This window comes from Maniola hyperantus, chromosome 3 (assembly GCF_902806685.2).
Source record: "Maniola hyperantus chromosome 3, iAphHyp1.2, whole genome shotgun sequence".
NCBI classification, from domain to species: Eukaryota; Metazoa; Arthropoda; class Insecta; order Lepidoptera; family Nymphalidae; genus Maniola; species Maniola hyperantus.
This window is the reverse complement of record NC_048538.1, coordinates 9997132-10018099: the sequence shown is the minus strand read 5'-3', so window position 1 is coordinate 10018099 and position 20968 is coordinate 9997132. Positions and strand designations below refer to the sequence as shown.

General features: G+C 38.3%; 2 protein-coding genes across 2 annotated transcripts; one reads left to right on the top strand and one right to left on the bottom strand.

Moving 5' to 3' along the window:
- The first annotated feature begins 5182 nt into the window (after nt 1–5182).
- Tdc2 (Tyrosine decarboxylase 2) lies at nt 5183–15003 on the top strand. Its single transcript, XM_034984158.2, has 11 exons — nt 5183–5213; nt 6031–6581; nt 8634–8685; nt 9981–10051; nt 10489–10725; nt 12240–12779; nt 12858–13047; nt 13326–13390; nt 13513–13730; nt 13998–14078; nt 14840–15003. The coding sequence occupies exons 2-11, from the start codon at nt 6267–6269 to the stop codon at nt 14949–14951; spliced, it is 1881 nt and encodes a 626-aa protein (XP_034840049.1). The 5' UTR covers nt 5183–5213; nt 6031–6266; the 3' UTR covers nt 14952–15003.
- Nucleotides 15004–15828: 825 nt separating this feature from the next.
- LOC117996161 (methylosome protein WDR77-like) lies at nt 15829–19184 on the bottom strand. Its single transcript, XM_034984171.2, has 6 exons — nt 18851–19184; nt 18399–18565; nt 17877–18053; nt 17142–17307; nt 16614–16785; nt 15829–16165 (listed from the first exon to the last, which is right to left on the bottom strand). Exons 1-6 carry the CDS (start codon nt 18960–18962, stop codon nt 15958–15960), a joined length of 1002 nt encoding a protein of 333 aa, XP_034840062.1. The 5' UTR covers nt 18963–19184; the 3' UTR covers nt 15829–15957.
- Between the last annotated feature and the right edge of the window lie 1784 nt (nt 19185–20968).

Sequence of the window (20968 nt, the reverse complement as noted above, 5' to 3'; positions counted from 1 at the left end):
TATCTATACATAGTACAAAACAAAGTCGCTTATTCCCGCTGTCTGTCCCTATGTACTTAGGTACACTACTTTATCTTTTAAATTCTCTATCTTTTATTTTTCTCTCTATACGGATTTTAATGTGGTTTTCATCAATAGATAGAGTGATTGAAGAGGTAAGTAGGTTTACCTACCTACTTAGTTTTGTTGAAATAATATGGTAATATGATAATCGCTAAAATGACCACCGACAGAAGCAAATGGACACGGCTGGTTCACTCGAAGCTGGAATTTCGCGAAGACAATGATCTTAATGATGAATGATCGACTGGAGAGAGATTACCTACCTAGGTAGCTTACATATTATTAGATACCCCATTTTCATCTTAGGTAGGTAGGTACACATACCTGCTATGTATCTGTGCTTTATGTACTTACTGAATTTATCCCCTATATAAATTCAGTTAAAGGAGACTTGGAGCAATCAATTTGTTCAAAAAGCATATAAATTGTTTAAAAATTCCAGCATCACACATGACATGCCGAGCGTCATGGCATCTTTAGCGAGTCTGTGACATGATCGGAATAAAATGGTCCATAATTTGAAAAATACGTGACTAATTTTTTACAAGTACCTACTTACCATGCATTTCAATGTCCTGACTCCAGATCACGTTTGATTTACTGTTACTAGTTTAGGAGTTTCGACCTCCATCTCCGAAACTATTCATCAATTCTTCACTCCAATCGGTGACGGTTCCAACGCGCCAAAAGGAGTTTTCACTTCAAACATTATGTCGGTAAGCCTTTGCTATAGCTGTTAATGTCTCCACTGAAAACTACTTTAGATTTTGAAAATTGTACATTGAAAATACCCATTATTTAGGTATTAAGGATTTTCTCGAGCATAAGGCGTCATCGCGTAGGGTTAGAGGCACGCCGGGAAGTCGCCTCGCCGGAACGCGCATTCTTCCCCCGTTTGGAATACCAATGCCATATTATTATGTGTGATCTCCTCCATTCATTCCATTATTGTGCTCGATTCTATCTATGTATAGACCAGACCCAATGACATCTTATTCTTGAACGCATATATTTCTCGGGTCACGTCTCTACTTCAATTACTAGTGAGTACAGAGTCGGTTAGTTAAATAATATTCACACCAATTTTTTTTCTACAGATGTCGAACGTAAAGTGACTAGAAAACTATAGAAACAGGAATACAATTAGGTAGGTAGGTAGGTATTTACTTAGTACCTACCTATAAGTTTTCAAATTTATTCTGCGTGGAAAACCATTTTACCCATCTGAAACGTTATAGCCACGTACTTACAAGTATAGGTACCTACAGTTAACTACTTATCAAAATCACGAGAATCATTCTATGTCGATCAATGTCGATGATCAAAACATTTATAACGTCAATTTGTAAAATGAAACTGCTTACTTGACCCAAACTCGTAATACCTACCTACACGTAGATATATACCTACCATTGCAATTAACAATTTTATCTAGGGCAACATGATAAATGTTCAACTTATGATAAGTTACTAACATGCTGGCATAGTCTGTACATCTGTACCTACTATCACAGCAAGTACAAGTACTTAGTAAAAGTAGAGATCATCAGGTACTAAGTAATTGCTATGATTATTATACCTAATTTATAATTAACATAATAAGCATACTTTTATTTATTCGTATTAATTACCGGAATAAAGGTTTAGTAATAGTCTGTCTAGATAGTTGTTTAATAAGTTAAAAAATACGCTACATCACAAGATAGTTAGGTACCTAATTACCGGCCTACTTATTCTAAAATTACGAGGCTTCCTACATAAATTGTTTGGTATTTTCAACATGATTAACTCTATAAAACAATTTGTCGCGCTGCTTCCTAATCAAATTGGTCGCTACGAGCAGTGCTACGAGCCTGTGCTACGAGCTTCGCAGCAGGTAGGTCTGTATACTATCTATTGTAATTTGTACCACGTCTGACGTCCTAGATGCATGCTATTATATTATTAACTACTTAGCTGATACCCGTGGCTTCACCCGCGTAGTTTTAGGTTTTTAAAAATCTCGTGGGAAATTTTGATTTTCCAGGACAAATAGTAGCATATCCGTCGTAGCCCGTCCCCGGGATGCAAGGTATCTATGTACTAACTCTCGCCCGTGGGATCACCACGATTTAGGAATGAAATTCCATACAGCATCGGGTTTGAGGAGTTGGGTCTTCGAGTTCAATGATAAATTCTTTACTTGGTAGGTACCTCCAATATCAATTTATAACCTACAGTTCCTAAATTCCAGAGGTTTAGTGGTCAGGTCCCCTGCAGCATCAGGATTGAGGAGTTGGAATGCAAATTTTTTATGGGACAGTGTCGCAAAGTTTCTCTATCGATTAAAAAAAAGTACGGGTTCATAAAACTAGGTGATTAAAAGTCTGTCCAAAAAGTAGCCCATGTTACTATTTGGTTAATGTGAAAGTCCCGTCAAAATAGTTTCCGAAGATTAGCCCGTTCAAACAGGCATACAGAATTTTAAAAACGTGTGATTCAGTTATGGTAGGTACAGTTCAAATAACCAGATGAGCTTAATATTTGTGGTAACTATAGTTATTTCAAAATTACAGACAGACACTTCAATTTTATTTATTAGTATAGATTCGCTTGTCTGTTAGGTGCGTATACTCGATTTTTAGGTTTTTATGTTAGGTTACCTACTCGATATCTATTTCGTACCTGAAAAGGAAAGAGGAATCCTGATCACTTCGTTGTCTGTCAGTCTGTCGCGTCTATCAATTCGGGGGAATCAAAACCTATAGGTTACGTCCTGTTGTCTTAAAACCATGAAATATGGCAATAGTAAAAGGTTGCAAAATGATTTACGCTCGTGTCTTTGAATTCCTCGCTACGCTCAGGATTCTATTTTTGAACTTTCAATTTTTGAATCCTTCGCTTGCTCGGAATTCAATACAACAAGTACAACTCTCTCAACTGCTGCTCTTACTAATACTAGGCACTACAATATAACTCGCGAAATAACAACTTTGCAGCAGTGCATAACATATAACTATTTTATATGCAATTATAGGTATTTACGCCAAATCAGAGTGAACTCGCCAAACAGCAACTGTTTTCTGGTCCATTGCAGGTAGAATACTTGTTAATTATACCTAACTACTTATGCAGCGTGCAATGTGAAAGCTTTTTCCATTCTTTTGTAAGTACCTACCTGACACAGAATGGAAAAAAGCTCATAAAGAATAATAAGTGCCATCCCTACCTACCTATCTATGTAGGAAAAAACTATGGTACCTATACCAATAATATGGTCCTCTCGTCCAAAATTGGTCAGTGCTTATGGAGACCAAAGTCTTCGAATAGTGTGTGTTGCCAGTTATGAGCTATACATATTATATAACATTCATGTTTATCGATGGAATAGGTAGGCCTTCCGTTCGGCGGGTCAACAAGGCTTAGTGGTCTGTAACCATTTTGATTTCATAATAAGAATTTTAAGGTTGAGAGTAGATAAAATCTGTTTTGATACAATGGTACCAAAACAAATTTTAGCTGCGCTTTTTTTAATCCTACATTACCGTTCATATTGTCTTTCATCGCACGATGAAATCGCATCGCATCGTCGCGCGAGCGATGACAATAGGACGGCGCCGTGGGCGCGCGATCTTCAATAGGACATTCAGTAGAACAAAGTTTGTTTGAACGCACGGGACGCGCGATCATTTTCGTCGGACGCACGCATCATCGCACGAGCGATGACAATAGGACGGCGCCTTAACCCTGGGCAAAATACGTAATGATGCAACTTGCCGATTGAACGTATGCGTAATAAGTAGGTACTTATCAAATAAATAAAAAACCGGCCAAGTGCCAGTCAGACTCGCGCACCGAGGCTTTCGTAGTTCGTACTACAGAAAGAGTAAAATGGTAAGATTCACTTTTATTAACAAACCGCAAAACTTTGTTTGTTGATGTTTATTGTTATAATAGAACCGTCTTCTGTCTGTCTGTCAGCGGGCTGTGTCTCATGAACCGTAGAGTAGAGGTAGAGTTCAATTTTCAAATGAGTCATTGTCGTAAACACTAATACTTATGAGTTCAAATAACAATAGAAATTTTATTTAACATTCTAAAAGTCAGAGATGATCGTGATTAAATGCATACGTATCATAGCACGACAAATAGCTGAGTCAATGAAGTGGCGTGGAGGGCGGGCGGATTCGCTGCGGGCCGTGTTTCAAGCTATAGGCGGGCGCGGTGGCGTGAAAAATTATGACAAGCCTTTTTTTATAACTAAATAGCACTTGACTGCAATCACACCAAATATCTAGTATGACCTAGGTATGATGAGAAAGTGCCTATTCACTCCTTTTTTGAAGATCCCTAAATGCCACCTTTTCAATAAATGTACCGTTTGCTTTATGATGTAGGTTCTACGATCAGACTAGGTACGACATTTAGGATATAAGTACCTACTAGTTGACCCACCCCGGCTTCACCCGAGTGCCCACTGGCGGGATTACCTATTCCATAGATAAATGTGATAAATATTCATTAGATATTATAATACTTATTATAAACCTTCCGCATAAAATGTTCAGAATGGTAATGAAACCCATTTTGAATTGCACTAAGAAATGGTATGAATTTTTTTACCGAAATCGCACCTGTTTAGTATATCTCTTATAAGTAGAGAAGGAATGAAAAGTGTTGTATTAAATATGGTTAGAAATCTACATCGTTGTAGTGTTTATTTCTTAGTTAGTCTGTCTGTGAGTATTCTTGTTACTTATCCGCACAAAATTTATTACGTATAGTAGGTACGTACTTATAGCTGAACTGTACTGCTCCGAATTATTATTATACTTACAAAAAGGGGTTTCAGGGTTTTTTATTCCACTACAAGTTAGCCCTTGACTGCGATCTCACCCGGTGGTAACTGATTATGCAGTCGAAGATGGAAGCGTTGAATCCCAACTACTTTTTTTAGAACTTCTCAATGATATCACAGAGCACACATGCTGTGGACTCCTAAAAAGCGATTTAGGAGTCCACAGCAAAACAAGGAACGCTTATAGTTTAATCCAGTCCCTCTGCCCGTCTGTCTGTGTCACTGCAGCAATTTTATATTATATCCATTTTTTTTAAATATTTCAGAGTAAAGTAGCTCTTAAACATGAAAACTGAGAATCTAAAAATAATTGGTAAGTATACCTGCCTACTGTTAAAAAGGTACCTATTTTAAAAACTATCACGATTATAATTTGTGGTAGGATTCCGTAATAATGCCTTATGCGTGTTCTGAGTCTGACACGAACTTGACCAGCGCTATTTCAAAAAGGATTTAAAAAATAACTAGTGAAAAACGTGTGGGAATATGTGAGCGTAATAGTAGGTACCTATTGTTAACCTTAAATAATTAAAAACCTATACTTAGTTTGCGTTTGTCCTTGGAAAAACTGCACCAATTCACATATACAAACGGTAGCATGTAATTACTTTAATAAGCATTTATATGGTCATTTTATCAATAAGGCTATCTCGCTTCGCACGGGTTACCTTGTTTATTATCATGAAAATCCCATGATTGCTCGTTGCACATGCATCACGCTATTTAATTTTGTTTAATAAAATAATATTATGTAGTTATTACATTTTTGTTATCAATATGGTACCTAACTGCATTGTAATCAACGGATTAAAGCTGTAATTCTATTATTTATTTTGGTACTAGTTAGAACATTTTAACCATCCAGTTCCAGTTTTATTATTTTCTAGCGGATACCCAGCGTGTGCTTACTACGTTAAAAAAGTTTCGTAACTATTTCATTTTTGCCACGGCTAAAACCATCTTCGCATTTTTGCCTTTCTAATAAAACCGGTTTGGGACATATCAGTTGGATGGTTTCAAAAGCTCTATAACGGAAACAGGCCACCGTAACTGATAAATCGTTTGCTAGTTGCTACGCGCCATCGTAGTTTTCGTAGCGGTGCGTAACTACTTATATTTTCATTTTTCAGTAACCTCAACGCTTGTGCCTTGAGCCCACATTCTGAAAACCGTGACGCTTAACACAGGCGTCCGTCCGCTCCCCGCACTCCGTCGTCCTCTCGAGTAAGAAGTGCTGCCGTTTGGTGGTCGAGTCGGCCAGAGGACCTCGCGCCGTTGACATCACGGGCTATCCTCTCCTCCCAGCTTTTATATTCCGTCATTTGTGCAAAGTCGCTCGTTCGGTACACACCGGTGTAAACGAACAATGGACGTAGAAGAGTTTCGTGTACGGGGTAAAGAGATGGTGGATTATATTTGTACTTACATGAACACCTTAAAATCCCGACGCGTTACACCATCTGTAGAGCCAGGATACCTTCGTACCGCCCTTCCGGCAGAAGCCCCCGTTCACCCCGAGCCCTGGGATGACGTTATGAACGATGTGGAAACCAAGATCATGCCCGGTGTAACACATTGGCAGCATCCTCGGTTCCACGCATATTTTCCGGCGGGTAATGGATATCCTTCTATACTCGGAGATATGCTTTCAGCTGGCATCGGATGCATCGGATTTTCCTGGGTAAATTGACATTTTTTTAACTTTATTATTATGATAGATTAGTTATGTGGTAGTTGCAGGGTCAGGCCAGAGGTGATGTGAGCCAGGGTTGTACGGATGCCAATATTTTGACATCCGCGGATGCGAATGCGGATAGCGGATGTCTGACTGCGAATGTTCTGCATTTGCGGATCCGGATGCCGAAACGTCATGGTATTTACCCACATTTACCTGCGTAATATGGAGATTTAAAGAAATATGTGAAAGGGAGGAGCAAAATTAAATCTTGCATCATCAACAAAACTGGCCCGGTCCGGCCCTGGGTAGTTGTCTCTGCTACACCTAATTGGTACCCGTTTGCTTTGTATACTTAATGTATACCTACTTATATTAAAATTGTAACCTGACGACTTCTGTACATTAAAAAATGAAAATTTTAATTGGAGGGCGCGTTAATCTAAATATATAAAAGGAAAAGGTGATTGACTGACTGACTGACTGATCTATCAACGCACAGCTCAAACTACTGGACGGATCGGGCTGAAATTTGGCATGCAGATAGCTATACGACGTAGTATACCTACCTACATAGACATATTACACTAATATGACTTAGGCATCCGCTAAGAAAGGATTTTTGAAAATTCAACTTAAAATGGGTGAAATAGTAGTTTGGAATTTGTGTAGTCCACGCGGACGAAATCGCGAGCATAAGCTAGTATCGATATAGAGCTCAAAACAGCATTTTTTTTATTTTGTCTGTCTTGTCTGTAACTTGGTATACTTATAGCTAATATACTCTGGTAAAGAAGTAAGATAATTTTGATCTCAAGAAACGATATAAGGTTCTTTTGGGATAGGGAATGAATTTTTTTTTTGGATAACCTGTTACGACCTACAAACCTAAATAGAATCTGCGATTTTATAGTATTTTACTTACATTTCTGAGTTGATATCAAGACATGCAACGGTATTGATTGTAGTAACCGTTGTTTTAAATAATTGATAAGTAAGTAGATAGAGTAGGCGAATTGCAAGCTCTACGTTGCGCGCCACTTTGAGACAACATAGTACTAGGTCAAAGAAACCAGAGTATTTATTGGTCTATGCCTTTAACCATTACAATGCTAATACCTACTTATTCTGAACTTATTTTTGTTTTTGATCTCTTTTTAGGGTTCCGTACCTAAAAAGGAAAAACGGAACCCTTATAGGATCACTTTGCTGTCTTGTCTGTCTGTCTATCAAGAAACCTAGAGGGTAGGTACTTCCCGTTGACCTTGAATCGTGAAATTTGGCAGGTAGGTAGGTATATAAGACCTACCTACCTGCCAAATTTCACACATATAGGACATAAGGGGGAAAATTCGAAAACCGTGACTTTGTAATTACATCATGAAAAAAATAAATTAAAATGTGTTCTAGGCAACGTTGCCAGAATTGAATTGATTGAATTAAAATGTGTTCGTGAATAAATATTAGTATTTTCAACTTTCTAAGTAAGATTACTATACCAAGTGGGGTATCATATGAAAGGGCTTTACCTGTACATTCTAAAACAGTTTATTTTTTTATTTTTATGCATAATGGCTTTTGATTTATCGTGCAAAATGTCGAAAAAATACGACTGTAGTACAAAACCCTCTGTGCGCGAATCTGACTCGGACTTGGCCGGTTGTTTTTCATTAGGTATTAATACTAACCAGTTATTATGTTATGTACTCGAATGTACAATTAGTCCTTAACTGATGGTAGAATGATGATGCAGTCTAAGGAAGCGGGCTAACGGGGTGGCAATTTCATTAAACCCATTCCTATCTCTGAACGGTTTCTACACAATATCGTTACCGGCTTTGCCGCTAGGGTGGTAACTAGCCGAAGCCTCCCGCCAGACCAGACCAGAGACAATTTAGAAAATATAACATTCCAAATTGCCCCTGCCAGGATTAGAACCAGGAACCTCCCCCTTATAAGAGCACAGAGCTTACCAATGCGCCAGGGAGGTCAAAATAGTAGATACTATAGTGGAGTATAGGTAAGTAGGTAAAAAATTAAAATAATTACTGATTTCAGGCAGCAAGTCCAGCGTGTACAGAATTAGAAATAATTATGTTAGACTGGATGGGTGAGTAATAAATAATATTTAATTTAATTTAATTTAACAGACATTAGGATAAAGCGTACCAACCCAAGATCACTAAAAGTAAAAATAAACACTGATGGTCGATCTTGTCCGCTTGATTTCGCGGATACCTGTTAATTTTTTTTGTTAAATATTTTGTTTACATATTATATAAGTATTAGGTAGGTAGTACATAACAGTTTTCGGCATACATATTTACGGAGCAGTTTGTAGAACGTTTACTAGTATAGTAGGTACCAGGTGCCTAGTGCTTATTCGCTCTTCCCTAATGTGTCTTTCTGACATAATAAAAAGGTAACTAAGGGCGCATTCAAATTTGCCGAAAAGTGGCCGCGCGGAGGCAGTGCGGCTGCAGTGCAGGGACCGCGCTGCTTTATAAATCCATATAATTTCTATAAATGAACTGACGCGCGGCCGCAGCGCGGGTGTAGTGCTGCAGGGTGTTAAGTTTTTGTTAAATTTGAAGGCGCCCTAACAATATCACGCACATGTTATAATTTTATTATGAAGTAGGTATATTAGGGTAGGTACTAGTAGTCATAAAGAGCTAAAATGTACCTAACTACTTGAATGAACATCTTTGAACCCTCACAAACGAGTTCTTTGTTCGTTTAGATAAGTTATATTATCATATCAAGATAGGTACATTTTCATTTGGAAAGGGTTTATTTAAAACCTATTGTCGAGCAAATGACATTAGGGATGGAGCTCCATATTATGTCCTTTACGCCCACACTTTTACGAGTATATTATTTTATCTAAATTAATATGTAATCAACTGACTCTATATAAATGTTCTTTACTTTTATGGATGTTATCAACACCGATACACAAAACTGTAAGTGGATTAAAAAAGTAGGTAGGCATACACCTAGTTGTAAGGGTGAGAAAACGTAAGTTTGCAAACTTTACGCAAGGTAGAACCTAGTACCATACCGGCACCCGTAAACCGCCCTCATATTATGTTCCTTTTATTACGATGGGAGTTGGGACGCATTTGTGGAATTTTTCAAATCGCTGCCCTTATAGGGATGATAATAATATGGTTTGTGAAACTCGTAGCACCTCGTAGATATATCTACCTAGCAGATGTTTATTGAAACCTTCATGCTTCGATTATACTCGTATTACTATTACCTATATAAATTAAATTAGGTAATTACGTAAATAAATTAAATTTGGCTACTAGCTAAGTACCTATAGTTTTTCGTCACGATGCTACTCACAAAAATTAATGTATAAACATGATCATCTATCTAGTTTAAAAATGATTACAGGAAAAGCCATAGGACTACCACCCGCGTTTCTAGCACTTGAGGAAGGTAGTAAAGGCGGTGGTGTCATTCAGGTAAGGTTTAAAATATTGCTAAGATAGTTTCAAGATATTGTAAATGACTAGCCGATTGCCCGACACTTCGTCCGCGTGGACTATAAGAACAATTTTCAAACACCTATTTTACCCCCTTAGGGTACAAGTAAACAATTAGCGATAAATTGACTAGTGACTATTGAGTATCGCGGTCCATGAACTGCTGCACTAGAGGAACCGCCAATGCGTTGCCGGCGTTTCATGAATTTCTTAATACGCCCCTTGAATAACCCTATACTGATATCTAGTTGGAACACCGCCGGAGGGAGTTGGTTCCACCTTTATTTTCAAATCGGCTCGCACAAATATTTTTGCGTTTGTTTATTATTTCCTTGTAATAAGTAGGTAGGTATAATAGATTTAAATAGAACTCATGTATTCTGATCAAGCGTCAATCGCAAAACTATAAATCGCAGGGATCAGCGAGCGAGTGTGTACTCGTTTCGATGTTAGCAGCAAGGGCCGCCGGCATCAAACGGTTGAAGCATCAATTCCCCACCGTGGACGAGGGTCTCCTGCTCTCCAAGTTGATCGCATATTGTTCCAAAGAGGCTCATTCTAGCGTTGAAAAGGCGGCTATGATCAGCTTCGTTAAACTTCGCATCTTACAAACGGATGATAATGGATGCTTAAGAGGCCAAACCTTAAAAGAAGTAAGTGGATGTACTTATATATTACCTTATATCTACTAATTATATCAAACTTTAATGTGGATTGCAGACCAAGAGCAAAGCTAAGTTAGTTTAGCTTAGCTTGCACAGTTGACGCAGTTATTCACTTGTGTTGTGTGCAAACTGCAAACTATGTAAACTAAGCTATGTCATCATCATCATGATCAACCCATCGCCGGCTCACTACAGAGCACGGGTCTCCTCTTAGAGAGAGGTGGGATTGAGGTGTTTTAACCCCCGATGCAAACAGAGGAGTGTTATAACTTAAAAGTTTAACGTGTCGTCCCTATCGTATCGTAGTGCTGAAATGGATGAACCGATTCGAATGCGGTTAATGTCAGTCACCAATCAATATTTATATCACAGTAGCCGGCAATAAATATTGTACATCGACCTTTAGACAGAGATTTCGGCTTTGTAGAGAGTTTTCTCTGTCACTTATACCTGTGTGACGTTTTGTCGGTCTAAACGACAGAGACAATGCTCTACGAAATCGCTACCTCTTTCTAAAGGTCGATGTACATTATTTTCTACCGCGTAGGTACTGTATTTGAACATGTCTTATACACACACTCCCGTCTCCCAACTACAATGCAATATTATGGTAACTTTGACCAGTCAGGGGTGAATACATTTTTAACCGACTTCCAAAAAGGAGGTGGTTCTCAATTCGGCCCGTTTTTTTCGACTTTTTTTTTAATGTATGTACTACATCAATTTTTTCCAGGTTTCTGGACCGATTTGCAAAATTTTTCATTTGCTCTTGTTTAAAAATCTGATTTTGTTGTTCTTGAATAGTTAAGTATTTATTTGAATCCTGGGTTTGAACAAGGAACTGATTTTATTAAACCAGGTATGAATATCTCAGATAATTGTTAAGATGCGGTTATACGGTAACTGTAGTGACTAATAATACCTACCTACCTAGGTGGTATGATGAGATTCAAATAATAATCGGGCGGTAATTGAAGAGGCGAACCGCATCGCGTCATATCAAGGCTTCTCCGCCTCGGGCGGTTAATGAAACGGCGGATGCCGGAAATACGTGGCGAGCCGAGAGGCGATAGACCGCATTGTGCGCCACTTTCTGTCTCGCGAATATTGAAAATTTAATCATTCAACTCTCTTATTATATACCTCGTAGATGACGATATCAATTCGAACTAAATACCTACTTAGAAAGAATGGCATCCAGAATTAAGCTAGATAGGTTATCTAGGTATTTTTTTGCTGCTGGCCCACTGAAAAATTCTTATAATAGGTAGGTACTTAGGTAGATAGATTTCTTTCAAGTTTTAGGGCACCCATCCCATTATTACTTATAGGTATGAAATAACTGCGAAGTATTATGTGAAATATGAAAAAAAAAATAGAATTTGTTATGCTAATAAAACAATAAGTACCTACTACCTACCTATAGTCGTTTAGGTGCTGGCTCACAAAAAACTGTACAAAAGTAGGTATGTTTTAAATAGCTCTTACTTTATTTTTCTAAGGCTATGGAAGAAGATGAAGAGGCTGGACTGGTGCCATTTTTCGTATCGACTACATTGGGCACAACATCGTGCTGTTCTTTCGACAATTTGCCCGAGATAGGCCCCATTGTGCGAAAATTCTCATATGTATGGCTGCACGTGGACGCAGCGTATGCGGGCAACGCATTCCTCTGCCCCGAACATAAATGTCATCTAGCTGGGATCGAATACGCAGACTCGTTCAATACTAATCCGAATAAACTGATGCTTACGGCGTTCGATTGCTCCTTACTATGGGTAACCAATCGATATTTACTCACGTCGGCTTTGGTAGTGGATCCCTTGTACCTACAGCATTGTTACGATCATACCGCTATTGATTACCGACACTGGGGAATACCACTCAGCCGCCGCTTTCGCTCGCTCAAGTTGTGGTTTATGCTAAGGAGTTACGGCATCAGTGGTTTGCAGAAGTATATAAGACGACACTGCGAATTGGCGAAATACTTCGAGAAGCTCGTGAAAAAGGACGAAAGATTTGAAGTTTGCAATCAAGTGAAGGTACTTGTACCAAGTTTTAAATGAAAACAATTTCTTTTTAAATGATCTAGCGATTTACACTATTGTTTTGTGTTTCAGTTGGGACTAGTGTGCTTCCGTCTGGTAGGAGGTCCCGATGAAACACCTCAGCAGGTCGATGAACTGAACAAGAAATTACTAACAAACGTTAATGCCTCTGGGAAACTCCACATGGTTCCCGCCTCGGTGCGCGAACAATTCGTTATCCGTTTCTGCGTAGTGAGCCAACACGCTTCCCGGGAAGATATTGGTAACATAGTATATCTTACTATTATAGCTATTTCATGTGCATCTAGAATCTAGATATATCTAACGGCCTGCGCAGACGAGGGACTATGGTCCGCGGCGGAGAAAAATGGACCACTAAGAATAATTTGCATCGCATTACGCATACGATGGACTAATAGTAGGGCGAAGGAGTAGTACCTAATGTAAAAGATGAGGGAATTTTTTTTTCTTCGCTGACGGTAGTTGAGGGTCTGCGTAGCTCCTAATCATTTTACTAATTAATACCAAAACTAATTTCAGAGGTTGCTTGGGATATTATAACAGATTTCGCTACGGAATTAATCGAAGGCCCAGACAAAGAAAGGGTGAGACGATTTCATAAAATTAACATAGTTATTTTTAATGATAAAATTAAGAGCTTTTATTTATAGAGCATAATATCTCTAAGTAGATAAGTACTTAGGTATAAGTACGATTTACATTTTAGGACTTGAACGAGGAGCGCGCTCGTAAGCACCGCGCCGCTTTGGCGCACAAGCGTTCGTTCTTCGTGCGTATGGTGAGCGACCCGAAGATCTACAACCCCGCCATCAACAAGACTCCGCCGCCCATGCCCACCAGCCCGGGCACGCCGCCGCAGCCCGCGCCTGCCACCCCAGACACACCTTCCGACACCGACTCCATTCGGCTTGTCCCATCAACTCCGTAAGTAGCGAGATCTGCAACCCGCCATCAACAACACCTTGCCGACCATGCACGGGCCCACCAGCCTCTTCAGATATACTTACGCCTTTCGACACTGACTATTCAGCTGTCCCATTTTCGTAAGTAAAGTCTGATTAACTACAACTAAGTTAATACCTACGTAATCCGTTCGATCGATTCTATTGATAGATATATGCCACTACAATCTACATATACTCGTAATATCTATGTATATTTAAGATTTATGTATGGTTTTTTATATTTCAGAAAACAGTCGTCTTGGATAAGCTGGCCACTCGCTTTCTTCTTCCAAAGCGTCGACAACGATGCTAATGATCTGCCACTCAGGTACAAGTCTTTTATAAGACTAAAATAGTACAATACTAGATGATGCCCGCGACTTCGGCCGCGTGGACTTTGGTTTTTTTTTAAATCCCGTGGCAACTCTTTAATTTTCCGGGATAAAATAAGTAGCCTATGTTCTTCCCCGGGATGTGAGCTAACTCTGTACCAAATTTCATCGAAATCGGTTAAACTGTTGGGCCGTGAAAAGCTAGCAGACAGACAGACAGACAGACAGACAGACAGACAGACAGACACACTTACGCATTTATAATATTAGTATGGATGAATACGAAAATTCCTTGAGCCCTTTGATTTGATAGAAGGAACTCTTTAATTTTGCACAATAAAAAGTAGCCTAAATCAGTCTCAAGCTAAGCTGATTCATAGCTCCATCATGCCAGCTATCTCTGCACCCAATAGATAATCCCCACGACTTACGGTCCACGTAGACTCATGTTTTTTGTGAATTCCGTGGAAACTGGTTTTCTGGGATAAAAAGTAGCCGTATGTCCGTCTCCGGCATGCAGGCTATCTCGTACCCAACTACTGTTTAAGTAATATTGACCGCCACCATGATCCAAACTTCAAAGTCGCTGATCGTTCTTCCATGTGTTGGGGATTATAGGCAGAGAAACGTTCAGCTTTTATAAAATAACAAAGGTCTGGCACGCGCTGACTCTTAGTCGGTAGTCCACAATTGTCCAGAATAGGTACTTACCATTAACTTTTAGTGCCACTACATTCTAGCTCGTCCATCTACTTAGGTTCCGTCACCTGGACACCATGGTGCGCTTGAAGAGCCCTCACGCCGGGCGGCGCGGCTCCACGCCCGGCGCGTCGCCCGAGCGCCGCGCGCCCTCACCCGCCCCGCACTGACTGCGCAAACGTACGCGTTGATCATGCCATATTCTATCAATAAAGTAATTTATGAGCATTCACATAAGTTTTTTTAATACTTACCTTTTTTCCTGAACCACATCATTCGTTTCCTACAGTGCAACTGGTAGATAAAGACGCAATCACAGCAGCGGCTATACATATATGTAATTTATGGTAAGTATACCTAATATCAAAGCTGTGATAGCCTAGTGTTTAGGACATCCGCCTCCTAATCGGAGGTTGGGGGTTCGATCCTAGGCACGCACTTCTAACTTTTCGGAGTTACGTGCGTTTTATGTAATTAAATATCACTTGCTTTAACGGTGAAGAAAAACATCGTGAGAAAACCTGAATGCCTCCATAATGTTCTCAAGGGTGTGGGAAGTCTGCCAAACCGCACTTGGCAAACGTGGTAGACTATGGCCAAAACCCTTGTCACTCTGAGAGCAGACCCATGCTCTGTAGTGTGTAATTGACAGTGAAAATTAAACTTCATTCCCATTGTTTTAGAGTAAAACTAGCTTATGCTCGCGACTTCGTCCGCGTGGACTACACAAACTTCGAACCCCTATTTCATTCCCTTAGGGGTTTAATTTTTAAAAATTCTTTCTTAGCAGATGCCTACATCATATTAGCTATCTGCATGCCAAATTTCAGCCCGATCCCTCCAGTAATTTGAGCTGTGCGTTGATAGATCAGTCAGTCAGATAATCACCTTTTCCGTTTACATATTTAGATTTTGTATATATATTATATTATATATATATAAAACTGAATATTAACAGGTCACTCACGCGACCGTGAAGTTTTTTACCCATCCCAAAATCGCCCAAAGTGCCTAAAGAAGTTTCACTAAAAAAAAAAAACACACAGCAAACGTACAAATTAAAATCACATGATCACTTAAATTTTTTATTTCCTGTAAATAATGCAACTTTGTCTGAAGAAAAGCAAGGAATGATTTTGAATTTTATCAATTTGTGGGTTTGTCAATGATAATTTTTTAAACAATACTTGTTTTGTGGATCCTTATTTCGCTATCCCATCCAACAGTGTGCAAAACATTTCTGTCATCCACATCCCAAGCCATTCCTCTGATGTAATTACTATGCAGACTTTTGTTTTCATAAATCAACTTCAATTCACCATCGTCGTGGAACTCGAAGACTGATAATATTTTGTTATCGCAGCATACAGAAATACGATTGCATCTGAAACCAGAAACAAGCTAGTACTGTAGGTATTCTCGACAGGGTTGATAGATTTATCGAAACACTCTCTCTGCGTCTCATTCCTCATTAATGAACCCTTTGCAGTTAACTTATATTGGACTAGCTGATGCCCGCGACTTCATCCGCGTGGATTTACGTTTTTCAAAATCCCGCGGGAACTCTTTGATTTTCCGAGATAAAAGTAGCCTATGTCTTAATCCAGGGTATAATGTATCTCCATTCCAAATTTGAGCCAAATCCGTCCAGTAGTTTTTGCGTGAAGAACAAACACACACACACACACACATACAAACTTTCGCCTTTATAATATTAGTCGGGATTATCTTGCTTATATTGGAAGGGGTTTCCTTAGGATAATATTTGTATTATATCTCAGACATGGGCGCGTTTGGAACCCTCATAGCTTTAGTGATAAATCATTACTTACTCTGCTTGAACACATATTTTATGAATAGCTGCAGGGAATTCAGCTACTTTAGTCGCTTGTTCAGGATTCCTAACATCAATCAGATACAATGTTCCGGCTTCATCGCCAAAGAAGAGGCGATTTTCATCCAGCCATTGCAAACAACGGATGCCACAGTTGTTTTTAGTTAGATCTGTCAAATGTAATAAAATAGCTTAATTACCAATAACATTTCAAATGGCATTGATTAATCAGTCCATTTTGTAATTGTAATTTTTTTTTTAATTCTTTCATTTGCAGTAAGGTTGCAAAGCATTACAGGTCTATGAGCATTACATAGTATTTACTGAAATGTTGGTGTGGCCAGATGGACGGATGACCAGATTGCACCATAATGGTTCCTTTTTTATCATTTTGTGTGTTCTGAAAACCGAAAGGTCGACAGTTCGAACCCCGCCTGTTGCACTGTTGTCGTACCTACTCCTAGCACAAGCTTACGCTGAGTTGAAGAGGTAAAGAGAATACTCTTTAAAAAAAAAAAAAAATTACCTAAGACTGGTTTAGCAACATTTTCATCCCATAAAGATGCATAATAATCTAAAGATCCTGTTGCAAAACTATGTCCTGATTGTGGTCTGACTGAAACTCCATAAATTGATTTGCTATGTGCTGCAATGTAATTTCGAACACATATTAAATCGGCGATATCCCACACCTGCAAAAAATTTAATGAATTAACAATTTTTTCCAAAGGCTTTTAAAGAACCAGTCATGTATGAGTCATACTTGCACACAAAGGGTTGCGTACCATTTTACAATAAAGAATCACTACCCTATGAATCTGAAAGTGTGTTTGTTTGTTTGTTTGTCCTTCAGTCACGTCACAACGAAGCAACAGATTGATTTTTTGAATGGGTAAAGTTAAAGACCTGGAGAATGACAGGCTATTTTTTATCCTGGAATTAAAGAGTTCCCACTGGATTTTAAGAACCTAAATCCACACGGATGAAGTTGCGGGCATCAACTAGTACTTTATAAGTTTTTGTGATGTAATGACAAATGTATGGTTTTCGGATTTTCCCCTTTACTTGTGCTTTTAGACTTTTTAAACAATTTAAGTTTTATGATTCTAGATCAACAGGATGTACCCTATAGGTTTTGATTCCCTTGACTAGAATAGAATAGAATAGAATATATCTTTATTCAAGTAAACTTTCACAAGTAGTTTTGAATCGTCAACTAGTTCGATTTACCACTGGACTATAAAGAATAGTCTGTGAATACCTTAATATTTCCATCAGCACCAACTGTGACATACTGATTGCCAGAATCCAGACAGTCCACTGCCATCACTGTGCCATCATGTTCTGCTACTGACATATCTTCACTCCATTCATTCCATGCATCATCAACGTTGCATGACCAGATGCTTAAAGCTCCACTATCTTCACAAAGCAATACCTATGGATGAATTCAAAGAATCTTTTAACTACTATCCTGATTAGAGTAACTACAGAGTTCCTTACTGGCCCCTTATCATCTGTTTTTTTAACTTGTGGTTTTGCCTTAAGTGTCATAATTTTTTGCTCAATGGCTTTTGAATCTGAATATTGAAAGAGTGAAAAAATTAGGTCCACGAGTTAACCAACAACATTGGATATACAATCCTTGAGCTTTTCTAAGACTATATCAATGGATACAATGTTGTTTAAATCATATTAGGTAAATACATACCAATGTATTTACATAATATGATGTACATATTCAACCTACAACCTACAATAAACAATTTATCAATGTACACACCTTATTTGAATTCTCAATAAAGCATCCATCTGCAGAACCACTTGTGAGGTAAATGTCTTTTTTTGGAGTCCTTTTACTTTTACTTTCAGACCATTTAGCACAAATACTGGCACCACCCCTCCAGTATCGTCCTGTTAGTTCTGAACATCCTATAAGTACAGTTCCATCTACAGGAAAAATGAAGGAAATTATACTGATTAATAAATGTGGTGGAACTATATAACAAATAACAATATAGTGTTTGAGGTTATTCACCCTCGAATCCAAACTAATATTACAAACGCCAAAGTGTGTCTGTTAGCCTTACACGGCTTATCGGCAAAACTTATTTTGTTGAAAGGTTCAGATATCTAAGCTTGCAACTGGATACAGACACAGATTACCGGAAAATCAAGAGTTCTCCAGTTCCCACGGGATTTTTACTAAAAAAATAAAATTGTAAATAAATTTACCAGTATTAATGTGAATATAGTCGAGATACGGTTGTGTGCCTGTTCCTGATGTATCAGTTCTATAAACTTCGGCATTTAAATGCGGTGGAACTATTTTGTTGCTATTTTCCATAAGTGCTTTCTAGTTGCAATACTTCCTTAATTCTTTTAAATTCACAGTTTCACAATGAACAATCACCACAATCAAGGAGAATATAATCACTACACAATTAGTATCAAGTGTATGTAGGTAGGTACTGATAATAATTATTAAATAAAACAAAAATGTGTTCATAAAATTAAAACTTTACCAATTATTTCAGAATAGTATTTTTTTTTAAATTTTTTTTACGGCCCTAGATAACAGTCCTTTAAGGCCTAAAGAGTAGATAATACAGTAATCACCACATATACATATACTAATGTCTAGTCTAGAGGTAATCACCATACCTCAGAATAAGGACTATTAGAAGTAGCCCTATTGTGACAGATCTGTTAGAGCGAGATAGCTACATGCATTTAAGCTCTTATTAGAACGCAACAAAATTATTATGTTTTGTCCTTATCACCGTGGCAACTTCTTTTTGTTTGTCAAAATGTATTTTTTTTAATCTTTTATTAACAGGCTTGTACGTGAGTATTTGGCAAACAACGTGAAGTGAGGTTATGTTGACTCAAGTATTGTAAATAAATAATTGATTCGTTTTGTTGTGTTTTGTTTTTGAAGTTATTGTGCAATGGTGGGTTGCAGTATATAAGGCTACAACAGCCGAAGCGAACGTTGGCTTCTACACACCTTCAATACTAAATTTTAAACAGAAAACTAAAAATAAACTCAAAATATTCGCAATAAATTACTATTACAGAGGTTTGTTGGGCACAAACTACAACGTGCCCAACAAAGCTAAACTATGACAAAGACAAGCTTCTTTAGAGCTTTTCTATACACCTAGCTTATTCTAACAAGGTATTCATTATTTTAATGCCAAGTCTCCTTATTCTTAGTCTGAGGGTCTATGTTTGCGGCAAAGCTCAGAATAAGCAGGGGATCAAAAAGGCTAGAACCCAGAGCCGTAAAACCAGTTAAATAAAATCAGACTAAGCGGCGAAAGAGTTCAACCCAATAGTAGATAATCTATGGTTCAACCAAAGAGAACATAATAATGACATAATCACTTGTATAAGCGAAGTATAACGCTCCCGTAGAGTAATAAAGGTAGATACGGGAACGTTTGCTTTCTCATTCACAATAAAAAGAGAGCACAGATAAAGTTACTAGTGTGATAAACAGAGACGCAGCTAACCTATTTTTTGTCCCTTATCGTGTAACTGGTTTTTTTAAGAATACATACAACTTACATACAAGGCATGCAACTTTAGTTGCAAAACAAACTGTGAGAATTCGTGGCGTAATTTTATTTCTCATGAGTTATTTACTTGTTTTCACATAAAAAACGTTTAATACAAATATTGTTGATCGCTTATTACGCATTAGTTAAATCTACCTATTATTCTATCTACGAACGCTCCGGTATAGACCAAACCAAAGAGTATATAATCACTACGTAGGGACCCAGTCTATATTACTTTACTCTATGGACCGTAGTCCGTCTGTGGTATAACCACGGTGGCACGGTATAACTTTGCGCCGTGTTTGCCTATATAGGTACATCCGATACATCCTACTCATAGAGCAGAAACAAAGAGGAGATGTTGTATTAAGATTTCCCTATGAAATATCGAGTGACATTTTGCGGGGTGAGGGGTTGTGGAACGCCGCCCACTTCTCAATTTTCCATCTGCGGGTTAGTAGCAAAACTACTCGCTTAGCGACCTAACATCGATGTCACTACATAGTTCAGCTATCTCACACTAGATGTCAATAATCTAGAACTATTTTAATAATTACGTATAAAATTACTTACAAATGAAATGTGATACCATTCATAGCATCAGAACGTCTGTCTGAATAACTTTGACACGATAAAACACAACACTTCATCCTTTTGTTCTTAAAAACGCGAAAACACACCGATAATACGAGTCTCAATATATGTGAACCTGACGAACGCAGACAGCATACTAACTAAGGCCCCGCCCACAGTGATGACGTCAGGACCTAGTTGAAAATCACAGTGC

What these genes read in the sequence shown, in the direction of transcription:
- Tdc2 (XM_034984158.2), top strand. Translation starts at nt 6,267, where the DNA reads ATGGACGTAGAAGAGTTTCGTGTACGGGGTAAAGAGATGGTGGATTAT. An exon ending in AAGGCGGTGGTGTCATTCAG is followed by an intron (nt 10,052 to 10,488) that starts GTAAGGTTTAAA and finishes TATAAATCGCAG; the next exon opens with GGATCAGCGAGCGAGTGTGT. An exon ending in AAGTTTGCAATCAAGTGAAG is followed by an intron (nt 12,780 to 12,857) that starts GTACTTGTACCA and finishes TTTGTGTTTCAG; the next exon opens with TTGGGACTAGTGTGCTTCCG.
- LOC117996161 (XM_034984171.2), bottom strand. Translation starts at nt 18,962, where the DNA reads ATGGAAAATAGCAACAAAATAGTTCCACCGCATTTAAATGCCGAAGTT. An exon ending in GTGCTGATGGAAATATTAAG is followed by an intron (nt 17,308 to 17,876) that starts GTATTCACAGAC and finishes AATTTTTTGCAG; the next exon opens with GTGTGGGATATCGCCGATTT. An exon ending in TGTTGCTAAACCAGTCTTAG is followed by an intron (nt 16,786 to 17,141) that starts GTAATTTTTTTT and finishes TACATTTGACAG; the next exon opens with ATCTAACTAAAAACAACTGT.